General features: G+C 34.4%; 2 protein-coding genes across 7 annotated transcripts in view; both read right to left on the bottom strand.

Moving 5' to 3' along the window:
• Positions 1–3,099, bottom strand: part of LOC117216798 (venom dipeptidyl peptidase 4-like) — a 303,125-nt gene extending 300,026 nt beyond the window's left edge. Inside the window, exons 1-2 of one of the 3 annotated variants that reach the window (XM_033463831.1) lie at positions 2,530–3,099; positions 506–722 (exon numbers count right to left, since the gene is read on the bottom strand). In XM_033463831.1, coding sequence (XP_033319722.1) covers positions 506–532 — 27 coding nt within the window. In that variant the 5' untranslated portion in view covers positions 533–722; positions 2,530–3,099. Of the gene's footprint in view, positions 1–505; positions 746–2,529 lie in introns of those variants that run through there. The other 2 variants (XM_033463833.1, XM_033463832.1) reach the window with 2 other exon arrangements.
• A 3,452-nt stretch (positions 3,100–6,551) lies between these two features.
• On the bottom strand, positions 6,552–17,429 carry LOC117215764 (serine/threonine-protein phosphatase 2A 56 kDa regulatory subunit gamma isoform-like). 4 transcript variants are annotated; one of them, XM_033462234.1, is made up of 9 exons: positions 17,267–17,429; positions 16,694–16,756; positions 14,147–14,321; positions 10,370–10,572; positions 9,598–9,992; positions 9,187–9,520; positions 8,864–9,082; positions 8,575–8,802; positions 6,552–8,492 (listed from the first exon to the last, which is right to left on the bottom strand). In XM_033462234.1, the coding sequence occupies exons 1-9, from the start codon at positions 17,294–17,296 to the stop codon at positions 8,343–8,345; spliced, it is 1,797 nt and encodes a 598-aa protein (XP_033318125.1). In that variant the 5' UTR covers positions 17,297–17,429; the 3' UTR covers positions 6,552–8,342. The 4 variants fall into 4 exon arrangements, with proteins under 4 accessions (XP_033318125.1, XP_033318131.1, XP_033318138.1 ...); XM_033462240.1 differs by lacking the exon at positions 17,267–17,429 and adding an exon at positions 16,908–17,198 and having other exon boundaries at positions 7,981–8,492; XM_033462247.1 differs by lacking the exons at positions 14,147–14,321; positions 16,694–16,756; positions 17,267–17,429 and adding an exon at positions 11,883–12,480 and having other exon boundaries at positions 7,981–8,492.
• Between the last annotated feature and the right edge of the window lie 799 nt (positions 17,430–18,228).

Raw genomic sequence — 18,228 nt, 5'->3', positions numbered from 1 at the left:
TTAATCTTTAACTACAACCTCGGCTGACTCGATACCCTTTTATTTGTTAAATCATTCTGTTGTAAAAATTAATCCAACATAGACTGTCCATCGACATTTGTTTGCCACTGATAATGAAATTCTGATAATCAAATGCATGGAAATTTATTCTTCTCAGAAAAAACAGATCTGTAATCGTCAGAGAGTTGAAATATTTGCTGTGAGATTATAAAATTATAAAAGAGAAGTCTATAACCTATTATCTTGTAATTTATCTCGCTCTCTCTCTCTCTCTCTCTCTCTCTCAATTCACAAATATTATTAATTATTGCGCAAGATGGTGATGAAGAAAGGTCTGGATTTGAGGGAAGGTGTGGAGGCAAGTAACGCGAAGAATGAAATAGAAGGTGGATACAGGATATTGGTCATCTTGGTAATTGCTTGGTAAAGCTTGAATCGTCACAGTTTACAGTCTGTGAAATTGCGTAAAGTGAAATTGCGTGAAGTGAAATTATCTGTTACTCACGCTTATGTTCGGTCCGCCTTCCGTCATCGTTGTCGTGTTTCTCTTGCGTTCTTCTTACTGACAGCAGCACACTCACCTTTTTTCTTGCACATTGCAGTTCGCACTTTAGTTTTTTCGCCTTTTCACTTTCCTACTTTCCCCTCGTTTGAGTGAAACATCGGGTCGCACGTGTCAATAACTTCTTCGAGAATGGTACTCTTGTTCCCTAATCGAGCAACTTTTGCAAATTTATCAGAGAACGAGCCAATGTTTTTAAGTATACGAAATTATCTAACGATCGAAAAATATATAACTCGATAACGATTGTTTTATCGCTCTTAATCCTACTTCGTTCTAAAAATTCCAATACTTTTCCCTGTTATATTCTATCGTCACACGAGAGGACGAAGAATTGAACCGTCTACAGTGCTACGTAACATGAAACCTATGTATTCGTTCCCTTTTTAGTTTTATTTTATCTGTTCACCAATGTGTTGCTATATTTTATTACTACGTTATATCGTACTGGCAACAGAACATTTATTTATAGCTATCACCGCTGAAATTTCGAATCGAGGAGAAGAATTATAATAAATTACCTTGATAATTGTTAATTAATCAAACGAAATTTTGGTCGTAAATAAATTAAACACGGTTTTCAAACGATATTCGTGTTTTATTTACAAGCTTACAAAATAATCCGTTTTACGAAATTTTTGTTTAACGTCTTCCTTTTCCTTTTTCTAGAGTCATACCCCCACCCCGATTTCCATAATTCTCCGTTTCCCCAGAGATTATTTCAGAAGAAGGAAAGTCAGGCGAAATGAAATACAACTTCTTACTTGGAACGAATTACTTCATTAATCACGGAACTTTTGAATTACCTCTTTTTTTCTCGCGGCGTCTCTCTTCGCGTCCTTTAAACTCCGCAATAATTAACGAGAATCAGTTCTCGAGGTATCACGGATGCAATATATAAGGATTTCCCGTGTTAAAACACCGGGCTTCTTCGCAAACATTTGCCGATCTTTTTTACGAAGCACATTTTAATACCTGTCTGCTACATAAACTACTCGAAAGTGGGCAATTTAACCACACAATGGCGAGTAAAGATTATGTATTGATGAACAGTGATTACATTATATGTAACGAGGAATTGTTATTTTATTATTATGAGTTGATAAAACTAATTTTACAGATATTACTAGGTATGCAATGAAATACCGACATTTGCAAGAGCCAAATAGTTATGGAACGATTTTTCAATCAAATTTATATCTAGACCGTGGATATGTATGCATTTATTGGGAATTTAAATGCACAAAAATATCTAGAATACGTATAATATGCAAAATTATAAATTAGTTGTTTTATTAAATCCACTGAAATAAAAATAAATAGATATATTTGTAACCATTGTATCATTTGAAACCACACTTGAATTAAATAAAGGCTAAACACGTATATACATATGTATGTGTATCAATATGCACCGAGCAATTGATTTACTAATGGTACAAAAATAACCTATACATTTATAACCATCGTATGTTTCGGAGACATTCTCCAATTAAATAAAAGCTAAATGTGTATATACATATGTGCGCTGTATGTACATTATTGCATCCCTTGAAAGATTAATTTACTACAATGAAATAAAAACTAAACATGTACGTACATTATTACGTCCCGTGAAAGGTTAACTCGTCAAACCGATTTATCGTTAATATTTTCACATTTTTTCGCAAACCCACGTACACATACGTAAACCAATTCGTACTTAACAAAAGTGACACATTAAGAAAGAAAGGAGACAATTAATAACATCGATTTGAAAATTAGAGGAGGGGGGAGGGGCTGTAAGCGCGGGAATACAAATGTACATACATAAGTAAAAAATGAAAAATAGCTAACACGGCAATTCTGTGTCGAAAAAATAACCTCTACGACAAACACGTCTACCATGTATTGCCAATGCAACTTTTAAACATTGCGAAAGATCGCTCCGTTGGCAAACTTTATCCTTGATAAATCTGTTTACGTACACATTCAGCTAACTGCGACACGATTTCTCTTCCAAAAATGTCGCCTTTCAAACTTCCGTCACTCTTGTACCATTCCCGTAGAATTCACTGGTCCGAACCACCGAAAAACATGCCCCGAATAACATCTCCAAATACATCGCACTTTCTCCGTCACATGACCTCTAATTGCGAGCTACGAATTCGTTTATTCGCTTTCACGACGTTTATTGACAAGCTATAATACCGAGGAATCAATGCACGATCTAACAATCTCCAAAAATCCACTCATCTCATATTAGAACACGGTTTAACGAATTGTATCGAATTGAACGCAAAATCGAATCGTATCGATAGTTATCGGACACTAGATGAGATCGAAAATTCTATAAGAACGATCGCCCCTAGCTATTTGTCGTCGATTTCACAGACAATACACGCGCACGACTTAAATTAATATACGTCGCTCGCTCAATTCAAAGTCGAGTTTCATACAAAAACCGGTCACGTAAACAAAAATAACGCATTCTACCGTTCGAAGTACGATCGAAAGATCATCCAGCTTCGACGGCTGGCGGCGTACTAATAACGGACAGCCACGAAACGCGGAGAGTCTGCCTTACCGGCGCAAGCGTCTCTTCGAAGGAAGCGCAGATCACTGATACCAACACAACACCGCCATGGGAAATACCACGGAACACAAACACATCGATTGTATAGATACCTGTTGAATGTCGGGAGTCACCGGCACGTTGGCGGTCAACTAAATCGAAAAGAGAGCGAACCGGCATCAAGTAGATAGATAGGCTACAACCTTTTGTAATCTCAGGACATGTCCTTCTTCGAAATCTGTGATCGCCTTCGTTAACCGTTAACGCTACAACTAGACTTTATTAATAAACTGTGGATTTTTATACAAACTCAGAATATAATTAATACAATTAAAAACGTAGAATTTTGATAGAGAATTGTCTTTTATAAAAAGCATTATACTTTAATTATTTTATGAAATTTTTCATATTGCGTTCATCCTGTGTAATTTTATACCTTCTTTATAATTTCTTGTAAATGTATACAAATTCGCAGTGTAACGATTAAAATATTTATCAAGTTTGTATCAAAGAAATGAACATGAAATATTTGTGAGAAAATACACGATGAAAGAAGGAAATACGTTTCTGTCCATACATTTTACAAGTTATTAGAGTGCCTAAAACTGAAGTGTAAAAATTTCTATGAAATATCAAGAATTGGTCATTATGGTAGTTGTGACGTTAAATACGAGTTTCGTTAAAAGACAACAGGAACATTTTATGAATTTCGACAAGTTCAATGATAATTATGTGATCGGATAATGATATTGAGAAACTTATAAAATGTAGACGCGATCAGTTTGGCTTCTGAGAGACTCGGATATAATTTTGTATTTATATAGCCTATACCTCTTTTTATAAAATAAATCTTTGTATCCGTATGTAAGCGCGTATACTTCCATATGAAGATTCGTGGAACCTTGTTTCTAAAAATTAAGTTCGCTTATCGACATGGTGATAATGATGACGTAACTGGCCCTGTTGTTTTTTTACAGAGGAAACATTTTTAGAAGAATAATTTATGAGAATATATGACACGTACCTGTACACGAAATGTGCCTTTGGAATGTCCTAACGAGGATATGGAAACACTATAGAAATGAAAACATAAAATAATAAAGATCGATTATGCGGAAGGCAGAAAGACGGGTGTGTAGACTGGTTTAATATTTTCATTGAAGTAGTTGAACATACGACGTAATAAATATATCTGAAAAGTAAAAGGTGAAATTTCTTTATTTCTTTTTCAAGAATTTCAAGGATTGAATATAAGAATAAAATAACAGGGACCTTGTACACGAACCGGATACCGATGTATACATTTTATTTCTTCTTATGTATACTTTCAAAGACCTTCGGATATTATTCAAAGAGTAAGCTGGACTGTAGAAATATTCCCGGCGACATCTGATAAAAAGTCATGTAAATTGAAACTCGGGATTGCCCTGTATCGTGGACGCAAGCTGTGGAATCCTGCGGTTTCTCCCAACACGTACTGGCGAAAAAGGAAAGAAAACTGCAGCTGGTCTGAGTGCAACGTTCAGGATGCCATGTAACCACAGTTTATAATCCGTGCACCGACGAATGCTCTCTGTCTCCAGTTTTAAAGCGAATTTATAACTGTACCGCCGTAGACAATGGTTTTTACTAAGAAAGGACAGAAATTTCAGGGATTATAAAGTCGTAGGATTTTGGAGAATTCATGGCTGCAAGAAAATCATGCCGTTTCATTATAATGATTTATTTATTATAAAATTATGCTTCCAACAAATTGTAAAGGAATATATGCATGCATGGAAACGAATCGATCGGACAGGCGATCATTAAAAAAATTTTGTTAATCGAACATTGATACACAGTCCTGTACGCGTTCCATCATAAATTCGTACCTTTAGTTTTGAAGCGAGTCACTGTACATATGGGTCTCTTTATATTTTATAAACATTCCTTTCTTCCCTTCCTTTCTTTTTTTTTTTTTTTTCTTTTTTCGCTTTCATTCTCCATCGAATAATAGTTCTCCCGAATATCTCTTCGTAGAACTTTACGTAAGGAAGAACAGAGACGTTTCTACAAAATTCGAAAGCTGCCTACGATAGCGTGATTGCTCATTTTCTAAATTCAGAAAATCCTTGCTCCTCCTTACATAAAACATTTAAAATCATTCTTTCGCATAATAGGTTGTTTTTCTTTCTATCTACAAAATACACGATTATTGGCTGACTTTCATATCATAAAAAACGTATAAAACATTGCTGAAAATGAACCTTTAAACTCACTCGAGGTAACCCATACAGGAGTTACAAGAGAACGATCTACATCGAATGAAATCAAATTTCATTTTCTCTCTCTCTCTCTCTCTCTCTCTCTCATTCTCTTTTTTTCTTCTTTATGCTCTCTCTCTCTCTCTCTCTCTCGTTTCTGTTTTATATTATTTAAACCTGGCACAATTTGCGGGAACGGAAGTCAGGAAAATTCGATAATACTCGATCAACGATGAGCCAGTAACAGTCTTCTTGAATATTTAAGCACGAGAAATTCGAATGGTCTTCTGATTCTACTATAAAATTCGTAAACTTCAAAGACGTATCATAGATGATACAAGTGAAAGAATAGACGCAGTAAGAGACGAAACCTCGAAACATGCATTACCGGAGGGACGCTTCTATCGAACAGTATTATGTATTTATTCTTCATCGCGATTGATTTCAACGATTGAGAAATACAATGTAATCCCGATAATCCACATTAGCGATTTCGCTGTCGGAAGCTAACAAAGAGAGAAAATAAAATAGAAATGAACAGAAACGATATCATCGAATATTACATGGATCGAATGCAATTTAGTTACTTATTGTTCATTGAAAGGAGTATCATTGAAAATGCAAACCTATTCAAATAAAATAGTTTTACTAAAAATACTTTTATTATTAAATACTTGTTGCACAAGATACAGTGTGTTTTCAATGAGATTTATCGAGATTACACTGCACTTGATAATAAAAAGTATCGACAAGAATACTTATCGTTTAATGGTTTTCCGTAACAAAAACAGCCATTCTCCTCCTGAAGGGGCGATTAAATAGTAAATAATTTTTCTTTTTTTATATTTATCTCATTTGGTTTTAATTTTCGTTATTTAATAATAAGTGCTAACCGTATTTCTATTCTCAACAAGTTCATTCCTTACAATGTTTAAACATAACAGCCTGCCAGCAGCGCAAAGACTAAAGATATTTCGCTTAGATCGTAATTCTTTTTTTCTTTTTAAACTTCACTATTTTCACGGTATCGGAATCTCTATATCCAATAAACAAGAGTAACACGAGGAATTAGCCAAAAAGCCTTTAGTAAAGATGCTGAGGACGTAGCTGGACCACTGCTCAATGGCCATCCTCGTTATTTTTTCCTCGACTCCTAAATTTGCTTCTATTCTTCGCATTTCTTTTTCGTTTCCTTTGCTTCTCTTGCCAGCGACAAACTACTATATAACGTTTTACTTCTCTCTTTATTTTGTTAACCGCGAAACTGACGGAGCAACGACGCAACGTTTTGTGTAAGCGTTCTTGAAAAAACTCGTGATACAATCACCACACCATTTTGGTAACGTCGCGTATAACTCGTTGCTTATTATTTCATTTTTTTTTATTTTCTTTTGTTTTAACGATTCTTAATTATAGGCCTCTGGCAGAGGCGATTCTTGCGAATGCGTTCCACAGGCATCTAGGCACGACAGATATAAAAGTAGTACGTTCAGGAATATTCAGATTTATAACAATCGATATTCTAAAATAGTGCTATCACGTTCATCTAACTCTAAAACGACGTTTTCATTTCTTTTTGCAATTTTTTTCGTTTTTCTTTCTTTTTTTATCATTATTATTATTATTATTATTTGCCGCTAAATTACGAGCTGGTAGCGTTGAAGCAACTATATATCACTTGTGTGTCATTAAATGTCTGTCGTTTGCGCATCAGTGGAAACCTCGCTCAAAAGAGTAACGCCTCAAACTTGCATTCTAAAATTTGTATTCTTATCTTTTTTTTTATTATTGTTAATTATTACGACATCAAGCACGCGGCCATTCTTTCTGACCTTTCGAATTCGTATAAAATTTGTTTGTTTATTTAGAGTATATATACAAGATGTATATCACAGCAAGTGAACAAAAATTTATCAATTAATTCGAAAGGTGATTCTGAATAAAAAATATCATGTAGAAGTAGTTAAAGCTTTGATGTGTTTTTAGAAGAATGTTTAACTCTGAAATAGTTTATCAGAAATTATTGTTTCATCACTTTACTTAGTGATATTTACATTTCATACGCTTTTAATATATAAAAAAATAAAAGAATTTGTTCACTCTTTTAGATAAAACTTGTAAAAGAATCAACTTGTAAAATTTTGTCCACGCATTGTGACTCACCCTGTATATATGGTGTTCGATAAACCATAAATTCCTATGATATGAAGAAAATCCCCCGCCAAAAGCAAGACAACCTGTTTTAAAACAATTACGAATAAATCTTAGTAAGTAAATCGTTTGAGCTTTCAGTTCGATCATTAACTTCGTGTATGATCTAACCTGTATGCCAAGTATCTATTGAACATCGAGCACAGATAATTTAAGAATGTGAATACGTACATATGAGTGTGAAAAAACTGTCTTATTGTCAGCGATAGATTTCTCCATACGCAAGAAATCTACAATTTATAAAATACTCTGTGTATTATTTAATACACTTAGGACCCTTATTTACTAGGTTTCTTTTACATCTCATGTTTTTTTTTTTCATTTCTTTGATAGCGAGTATGTAGTATTTTCATAAATCTCGCGATACCTTACGTAAATCAACTCGAAGAGTATATAGGAAGTTATCAGCATTTTTCCTTCCTTTTCTTTTTTATAGATTACTACGGACATGGATACATCTTCCGAATGTGCTGGGTGCAATGAGAGAAAGCTTTTTTTCGTTTACCGAGATACAAAGAAAAAGATATTATAATACACATCTTGATACTTTCTGATACAAGAGGGAGGGTGGGGAAAGAGGAGAGAGATAATTATGACAATGTTGACTTCTCTAAACGATCAAATTCTGTTGCAGACGGTTGTCGTCGAATGTTGTGACTGCTCGATTGATTAGATCCGACTCATCGCTGTTTCGTTTCTCTCTTCGAAAAAGCTAACTCCCAAAATCACTGCAGCAAAAGAGAGGATATATGGGAAGAGATTGCGGTAGAGACTAGCAATTGTTAGGATCCGGTGGCGTAACAAGATATTCGTCTGCGCGTTTGTGATCGGACAATGCCCGCATTGTGTACGTGTCTTGGGGTAAGTCGCTTTTCCTTCGCAAAAGTGGCTTTGTTTTATTGGAGTTGGTCATTTTTTTTGCCTATGGCAAAAAAGATTAATTTAGACTCCTTAATAAACAAACGATCAAGGACGAGAGAAAGATCGATTCCGATCTGTCATACCTCGTTCGCTTTCGCTTCTATCTTTTCCAATGTGAGCGGAGTCTGATCTGTATCACCGTCTTCGTCAGGTGGAGGGCTGTCTAATTGTTGTTGCAATATCGTGCCGGATGTTGTATTCGTAATACCTTTTAGAGCCGCGTTGTAATTCGGATGTCTCATTGCTAATGCTTCAACGCGCATCCACGCTTCGTCCCTGTCTTTCATAAACTTCCTTTCTCTCTGTCGATCCTACGAATATTTCAATCAACATTATTCTTTCGTCCTTGTTTCGTAATAATTAAAAACGTACCTGATAATACTGTTGTGTACACTCGTCGAATACTTTCTGATTCATCTCCATGAATAGCTTCAATGCATTATAAATCAAGCCGTGAATAGTTTTGTTCCAATGATTTCGAGAATTTCTGTAGAATGCTGGATACATGATTGGTAGGATGACTGCATAGTTATCCGATATAAGGGACATTATGTATTCGTTGTTCCAGTAATACAGAGCCCTTTCAGCCACCTGATAAAAACACGATAAAATATTTTTTATAAATATTAATTCATATAATATCAAAAATTGCAATTTACATGATCTATAACTAATAAAAAGAATATCGACAATACCTGAAAGTGTGGAGATGATACACATTTCGCTAATTGTCTAAATAATGGGTCCATGACTTTTTGAAATTCCGCAGGTTCAATCACATCGAGAATTTCTTCAAGCTCATTCAAAAACATTACTTCTTTAGGGGAATGTGTTTTCGGCCAAAATTTCAGCAGACTTCTAATAACAGGTTCAGTCAATGATGGGTCCTTCTCCAGGAACTGAACCACGCAGTATGCTAATTGCGGATGATATACAGAGAGCGATTTGGCTTTGTGTAAAGGTAAAAGTACCTTTAATAGAAATATTTTGTGTTCTTCTTTTAATGGTAGCGCGAACCCATTGATTATACTAAACAAACAAACAATCGATAAACATATAGCATACTATAAAACAATTATCGTTTACAATGAAAAATTCAAAGTTACCTTCCCAAAATTTCAAGGAGTTCGGCAATTCCATTATGGTGTTCGGTTTCATATATAAATCGATAAAAAACATTATTTATTTGCTTCCTGATGTACGCTCTAAGTCCCAAAAACTTCCCATAAATCCTATGAAGCGTTGTCTTCAGGAAATCTCTTTCCCGTGGATCCTCCGAGTCAAATAGTTCCAAAAGTTGCAACACGAACTTCTGGTCTATGTAACGTCTAGCGATGGAGGGCTGGAAATCCTGAGACTCGAGCAATCGTAAGAAGAATTCGTAAACTAGTTGCAAGTGAGGCCAGGCTGCTTCCAACGTTGGCTCATCCTCTTCCGGATCGAACTCCGCTCCGTTCGGATTCGACGATGGTGGAAGAGTGCGAAACAGATTCACTGCAAACTGAAAAATTTTGAATTCTGAATTAGTAAAATCGCATACGAGTAATAGTTACAAAAAATATTTACACGTCACTGTATTTGTTATAATATTTACGTACTAAGTAATTGGACCCAAGTACATGCATTACATTTCGCATCATACAATTACAAAAATTTAATATGTATTACTGAATTGTAATACTGAAAATGAAACGTAGGCCCTAACAATAAATTCATTAAAAAATAACAGTGCCACGTATATACGTGCCATATATTTTTTATGGCCATTATAAATTCATTACATCTGCAGAAATCCTTCTTTCATGAAACAATCTGTTAGTAATGGACTTATGACCTTACTGGCAATGCATTAAGCAGTTCAGGTTAGGTCATACTCACCATGTTCACCGCTTCAGGGTAGATCGCCTCCGTGATCACGTTTTTGTTCTTGGTGACATATTCGACCATCTCGTTGAGGGCAGTACGCTTCACCTCTTTCCATTTTAGATCCGAAAGAGGATCGGACTCGAAGTCGAATAGCACACAACATTGCCGTAGTTTCTGGATGAATAATTCTTCTCTTTCGTTTCCTTGTTGAGTTTCTAAAGAAAAATATTAGATTTTTAATTATCTAGTGAGTTCATGGATTTTGTGTATTTACTAATATCTGATGAACACATTTCAGATTTCACGTACATTGTATACTCACATAGACCTTAAGTTTTCCCTCTCTGAGGATACATACGCGCACACATGCGCACACTCTACGTCACTTACATATACAAACATGCATACCTTGGATAGATCCATGGACTCTTTCTCTTGGACTCTCTCCCTCTTTCATACTTCTGTTTCCCCCCATAAATTCCTCTCCCTCCTCTATACAAACAGACCCATGAACATGCATACACACGATTCACACCACCATGGACTCTCTCTCATGGACTCTTTCTATCCCTGTTATACCTTGTTTTCTCTCACACTCGTAAACTCTTATCTCAAACTTTCTCTCATATTAAGTACATTCCCCTTTCTCCCGCATTCTTGCATAGATTTCCATTCTTCTGCTCAATGAATTCCCACCTTTTCTACATTTCTTTTTCTCGTACATTCTCTCCCTTATCCTCTTAAACGCTCTCATGAAACTCCCTTTCTCAATTGTTTGCTACTTGTCTTGAACTTTTCGTAATTTCATACGCCTGCCTCGTAAATTTATTCATTGTCTTTTTCATTAATAATTTCTCCCTCTTTGGAGATTCTTTCATAGATCCTATCCGTCTCTCTTGGACTCTACCGTTTCTCACGTCTCACCTTATTTCACTGACTTACGTCTTTCTCTTTCTTTCACACACTCGTATCCTCTCCCTCTTTACACGTTTCTAAATACACAAGTTCATACAATCGGGGAAAAAATAAGTGAACAGTTAGTGAAAATAAGTACCAATGAAGTTTTGTTAAATGCGGTCTATTTACACAAGAATGTAGACATTGCTTTTATTTATTTACTATCTAATCTATATGCTATAAGGATATATAAACAATAGAATATATGTATGTATATAATATAATATATATACACATTTATATATCCATATATATAGAAAAACGTAGTTATAGGTCTGATGAGTGCAATGTAGGCTGTATATGATGTGAGAAAGGGAATGAAGAAATGTGTCGAAAATTAATTTGTGGGCCAAACTCCATCTTGTAACCGGCAGAAAAAATGACTAATAAATGTATTAATTAAAACGACATATAATAAGTAAAAGTTAAATATATAACACCAGTAGTAGTTTAATCAAACTTCATTGATACCCACTTCCACTATCTGTCCACTTATTTTTGTCCCTGACTGTATATTTTGACAATTACTGGAATTAAGACAAGAAGCAAACTTCAGAGGTTTCATTACCGATTAATAGGGGTCGTAACGGTTGATAATGCGAAGTGAAGTTGGTCAAGTAAGGTTTATTTGATTCTCGAGATAAAACAGTAGCCAAGGCGAGCCCCTGGTGGAAGCTTGGACTTTTTGGCAGGCCACCAGTCGAAAAAGGAATATATCCATCCACGTGAACCATCTTATTGCCCAACAGTGTCTAACGTTCTCTGATATCGGTCACCGGAACTTGTCTCCTTTTCCCCGGCTCGGTTCACGGTAAATTACATCCCTATACGCACCGGTTTCCTTGTTCACATAACAATCTGTTGCTTCGACGTAACTGACCGTTCTTTCGGAGCAAGAACAAGTCACATCTCCATTCGTTCGTCGATATTAATGCACGAGGATTTCGTAAACGTTTCGTCACCTAACTTATCGGTTTGTAATGGACGCAGCGGAATCAAGGGGAAAGACGCGTTGCGAATTCGAATAGACAAAATACCGCTGCTATCAAAGGCCGTTTGAACGAGAAAGGACTGTTTATGTTAGAAAAGTAGGAATCGCGAATGACGCTGCGCGCATGCGTGAACCACCGCGCCTTACAATCGATACGTTCTGACGTAGCTGCTTTCGCAATCCTCTGCGACCGGGATTAAAACAGCAAAAGTAACTTAATTAATTGTCTTTTTTGCACCACAGTTATATCAATTTTAATTTGATTTATAAATTAAAAAATAGACTAATTTTTTAAACAGTCAATTGAAAAAAGTACGCAGTAGTACTTATCACTGTGTGTATGTACATACATGTATTAAAAAGTTACTGTTTCCATGATGGCAACGATGATACACATATATATTGTTGATATCGTTTTCATGAATGAAAGCGAATTTAATTTTATAAAGTGTTCGCTATTGGAACGACGTTAAGGATTATTTGAATCCAGATATCATTTAAAATGCATCAAGCAAACGGAAGTCTGTAGATTTCTGGTCGATACATCGATCACTTAAATGCTACCGTCCATACACCAATTTCCCCACGGATTTCTGTTCCATGGATAAAGTTCCCTATCTGATTGATAATGATCAAAGAATATTCGATATCCTTTCACTTTTTAACTCTCGTTCCTGCTACCTCCTCCGCTTCTTAAATATTCTATTCCTTTTTTCGCAATTAAATTTCGCTTTCATTCATGTTACTTATTCAAATATCTCGATTACGCGCCACAAGATTTTTTTTAACTAAAGTTCTTCAAGATACCTCCGATCAGTCGGAAATGTAGGTCAGTTATACATTTCACGATGTATATTTCTAGATCAAAATCGTCTCTCACGAAAAATTTGAAAACTCTCTTAAGTCCCAGCAGGCGCATACAATGCACCGGGAAATTTTAAATTAGAATGGCGACATTAATCACTCTGATATCTTTTCACATTCAATTATTTTTTATACTTCGACGAGTACTCGAAGGTTTAGATATAAAAATTATTGAGACATTTCGATTTATCAAAACGGCAAAATGCACTGCAATTTAACTTACATAAAACACCGGTATATACCTATAAGTAACTATATACACTTCAATATACGCTCGGTGCATTCATTAAGTATATTGCGGTTTATTCCTGGCAAAGGATAATAATGATAAGGTTTATTGCTCCTACTTTGGCGACTTGTTACACTAATCAATCATTATGTGGCAATCATTGCTGAAGAAAGCGGAATTGCTCGCTTAGAGAACATTGAAGACATTAATAAATCTTGATGAATTTGTCGCAGGATGAAATTTCTAAGGAAATTGTCTGATCATAATTCGAGCTGAGAACTATTACGACTTTTTTTAAGTCGTTCCAAAAATCAAGCGTATTATAGTAATTATTAAACTGCGAAATTTTATGTAGTTTCATAGATTTATTAACGTGACTAAAGAAATAGTACCCATGCAAAGACTTATTTCACCTATTAAATATTATAGAATGTAGTTCACTTTGAAGATTTTTTTATATTTTTGTATATTAGGAGTACCTATTTTATACATTTTTTAATTACATTTTTTAATTTCCTATAAATACATAGAAATCCGCAGTTTAATAATTATAAAAACTAATATTTTTGCAATTTATCTGGAAAAATCTTCTATCCTGAATATTTTTAATAATAATATTGTAATTAACAATAATTAAATATTAATAATTAAAATAGTTGTAATTTATTTTTTCTATAAATAGCTAGAAACTTTTTTACTTAATTTTTTATCAGATTTTCAAGTAACAAAATTTATTTAGTAGACTTACCGGATAGAAGCGGCAACTTTTGAAGTTCACGATTTTTCGATATGTTAAATCTTGAGCTACTTTGCCGTTTATCTTTCTTTATCACAGGGCCTCCGGGTTGGTATTTGATTTTGTTAATCAACGTCGGTGGTGGTGGTGCGGCGGTTACCGGTGGTCCTCCTGCTACCTTATTCGTCTATGAAAGAATAGAAATAATTTTATAATAATAAAAACTTAAGGATACAACATTTTTTTATATAAAGATTTGTTAAAAGTCTTATAATGCAATGTAAAATTGCTGATACAATGTGTGCATGAAAATTGCATATGTGAAGCAACAAATAATTTGACAATTTGACTATTAAGAAAGAGAATTCCTTGTCTAAATGTGCACTTGATCTATGTTTCAACAATGGAACAACTTAAAATAGAAATAGGTGCAACTTTTATTTGGTTTAATGACTTACATTCTTTTATAGTACTCATCAAAGTATAGTATGTTCTTTGAAAATGTTTCATATCGTATAAAGAGATGTCATCAAGAGAAATTTCATCGTGCTCCATTATATATAATTCAGAAATGATAAACAAAAATTGTCCGCTAAAAGCAAATGTATATGTCAGTCTATGTGTAATCCTCATTACATTCAACACAATTGTTCCAACGTTGTATTAATGCCTGGCTTCCTTGAAAGAAGTTTTGTGGTTGATCTTGAAACCATTTATGCACTATTGGTCTTGACTCTTCGTCTGAGCTGTTGTCCATTTAGAGTATCCTCTAGTGGCCAAAAAAGATGACAATTACTTGTGAATGATTTTTAGACAATTATATAGTACATAGTAACACTTTTATTAATATTTTGGATCTACTAGTGTAAAATGAAAAAATTGAGATAGAGGTGCAAGAATGACTTCAACACCAATCACAAAACTTCTTCTTGAGGAACCTAGTTGACGGTGGTAGTCCTTGAGTAAGTGTATCCCATAACAATTAGGCATAAGTATATTCCCTCTTGGCTGTGTAAGATGAATTTTAATCTTTCTTGCTTCTATATTTGCTGTTAACATGCTACATTAAATCTTTTGCTCTGTTAAATATTTTTGTGATTGATTGAATATTCTTGAAAATACATGCATATATGTATATAATTTTGAAAGTTTCTACTTTGCTTTTTACCATTACAAGAATAAACAAATTTATTAAGACAAATTAAAAAATGCACTACAATACGAAAATTATCATGGATACATGATTAATAATTTATATGCTTTAAATAATAAATTATTATTATTATTGTAATAATTATTATTAATTACGAGATCAATTGTCGTTTATTATAATATAATTAATAATATCGTAATTGTAAAATAATATTGCATACACAGAGCAAATTTATGAATCAAACATGAAATAATTTTTCGCATTTCAGTACAATCAATTGATAATTAATCGATTATAAATTTTTTCGTTATCGGCAATCGATAATTGAACAGATGCGACGCACTTTAGTTTCTTAAGCAGTGAATTACGCAATATTTACATAAATATTTAATTTTCATAAATAATACCATGCTACTTCATAATATTATTTGTTATAAATCACGTGAGGTCAATTTTATCGTATTAACCATAAATATTATAAATCACATTCTTTAATCGATATACTAAAACCAATTATTTACATTGTAGAAATTAGAAGAAATTAGAAAAAATGTAATATAAAATACATTGCAAAAGAACCGACTAAATTTACATACCAATCAGCGAATAAGATAAAAATTATATAAATATAATGCCAAACTCACAAGCTGAATTAATTTGCTATACAATAATGAACATATTATTCTTTGCAGTTTATTAACATTGTTTAGCATATATTTAATTGCGCGGTAATTCCATGCTTGGAATTCGCTCCATTCATACCGTAAGTGATTGCACTCCACATAGATTGTACATTAATTATGTTCAGGAAGCGTGTTAGAAAATAACGCATTATTCCGCTTATCTTTGAAATCATAAATTATTTTAACGAGGAAAGCCACATATGCTCGCGTGTAACGAAATGATAAGAAACATAAGCCAAAGAGAAATATATATCAGTTAATTCGTAAGGCATCTTTCGTTTACATCGTTTTCTATTTATCAACTAAGTCCACGCTTAAGCGCCACCTGTGCCAAGCAACATTTTTTTCAATGAGAACTTTAAAATTGTTTTACGAAACAGTATTCGTGTAATACTCGCTAAATAAAAAAACAATACTGAGTAATTATATGGCAAGAGAAGCGTGTATTTTGAAATAAACGCGTGTACACAGCTCGGTGAAGAGAAACATTTCAGGTGGCACACGATGTCGAAGATGGACTCTGGATCGTTTTCAGAGGATAAATGATAAATGAAGTTTCTCAGAGAAATGACACGACACCAAATAATTTTAATAAACGAATCGGTGACGTGCGTAAACATGAAAAGAAAAGATCCGCGACAGAAAGAATCAACTATGACAGAAGTCGACTCGAATTGAATCGAGCCACATCAATAAGAACATAGAAGAACGATATAACCTCACCTCGTCACTGGTCTCGCCGTCCTTGCCGTTCTTTCCCTTGTCCTTGCCAATCTTCGTCGCATCCTAGAACAAAACGAGTTAATTGCACCGCTTTATACCAGCGTACAATGCCACGACAGCACCGATTCACATTCAAGACGCGATCCGCAAATAGACGAGAACTCGCACTTGCGATGTCACACGGAACGGAAACGCGAGAATTAGTTAAAAGTACCATTGTCAGGTTCTTGAAACGTTTGCTCGAGAAAAATGCGCCAGCGAAACGAATATCAAGAAATCAGAATCACGCTACACCCTTCGGTGTCTCGGCTACCGGGGTTGTTTCCCCGTACTCTCTTTACTCTCCCTTCTTTCTTTTCTCTCCTATCCCTGTCATCGTCTAACTATCTATATCTCTCTCATGCCCATAGACACATAGAGACTACGGACTACGGACTCCTTCTTTCTCTGAAGCGCGCGCGTGCCCGCGATCTCTTCTCGTCCAAGGAACACTGTTTTCACGTATGCGAGAGTACCAATCGCATAAGAGACGATTAGAGGAGACAGGAGCGACATGCAGCATAATGAACGCACCTTTTCTTTTTTCGACTGCCGACTCGACATATTATCGATCAAAAATTAGGAGTACGCGTGATCGAGTCAAATGCGAGTTAGCACAGTTCGAAAACACGTAGTAACACATCGATCAGCAGGAACCGAGCCGACACGAGACACTCAGAAGCGGCGGCCATTGGCTACGCTTAGCCATTGTACTTTCAGCCGGCGATTCGCGCCACTCACTGAGAACGCTTAAGCTTACAACTTTTCCCTAGTTCTTCGCTTCAGAAACTTCTTTTTATATGCTCCTTTTATTTCAGCAAAAGAATTCTCGCCGTTATTCGAATTATCCGCGCGTAACACGTGCTAATTAAATATTTCATGAGTACTACGAGTTAACGTTACAGGGATCCGATAATTTGTAACGCGCCTCTGCTATGTTCTACGATAACACAGGTTATAGTATTAATATGTATACGATACACCATTGAAAGAATCATTATTATAAATCGCAATTTTGAGCTTTATTATGTTGAGAACTGTTGAAATTGAAAGTGTGATTTTACAGGAAAATAAAAATTATTTCCATTATCTTACCTGATAAATTGTAAAATTGTTATTCAAAGTATGAAATCCGAGATTTAATTGTACCGTTTTAAATGCATTCAAAATGATATGCGTGAAGTTGCTGCTGATATTTATAAATACAAAAATTGTGCAGCATCTCGAGACATTTCCTTATGTTTCATTTTAAACAAAGAAATAATTCGCTATTGATCATACAAAGCGCTATTTTAAAATTGAGTACTTTATTAATAGCTTTGTATATTAAATTATATGTTTTCAATACAAATTTTGTAGTACTTTATACAAGCAATAGATAATAATTTCTGTATAATTTTCAATATTTTGGATTCTTCGTATAATTATCGTAATTATAAAAATAATAAGTAAAATAATTTTTAAATTACGTACTTCTATTATATTTAAACATCTTA

This window comes from Bombus bifarius, unplaced genomic scaffold (assembly GCF_011952205.1).
Source record: "Bombus bifarius isolate JDL3187 unplaced genomic scaffold, Bbif_JDL3187 scf7180000007973, whole genome shotgun sequence".
Lineage (NCBI taxonomy): Eukaryota > Metazoa > Arthropoda > Insecta > Hymenoptera > Apidae > Bombus > Bombus bifarius.
Note: the sequence above shows the minus strand (reverse complement) of the source record. Positions and strands in the feature narration are given on the sequence as shown.

What these genes read in the sequence shown, in the direction of transcription:
- LOC117215764 (XM_033462234.1), bottom strand. Translation starts at nt 17,296, where the DNA reads ATGTCGAGTCGGCAGTCGAAAAAAGAAAAG. An exon ending in AAAGTTGCCGCTTCTATCCG is followed by an intron (nt 10,573 to 14,146) that starts GTAAGTCTACTA and finishes ATTTTTCTTTAG; the next exon opens with AAACTCAACAAGGAAACGAA. An exon ending in CTCCTTGAAATTTTGGGAAG is followed by an intron (nt 9,521 to 9,597) that starts GTAACTTTGAAT and finishes TTGTTTGTTTAG; the next exon opens with TATAATCAATGGGTTCGCGC.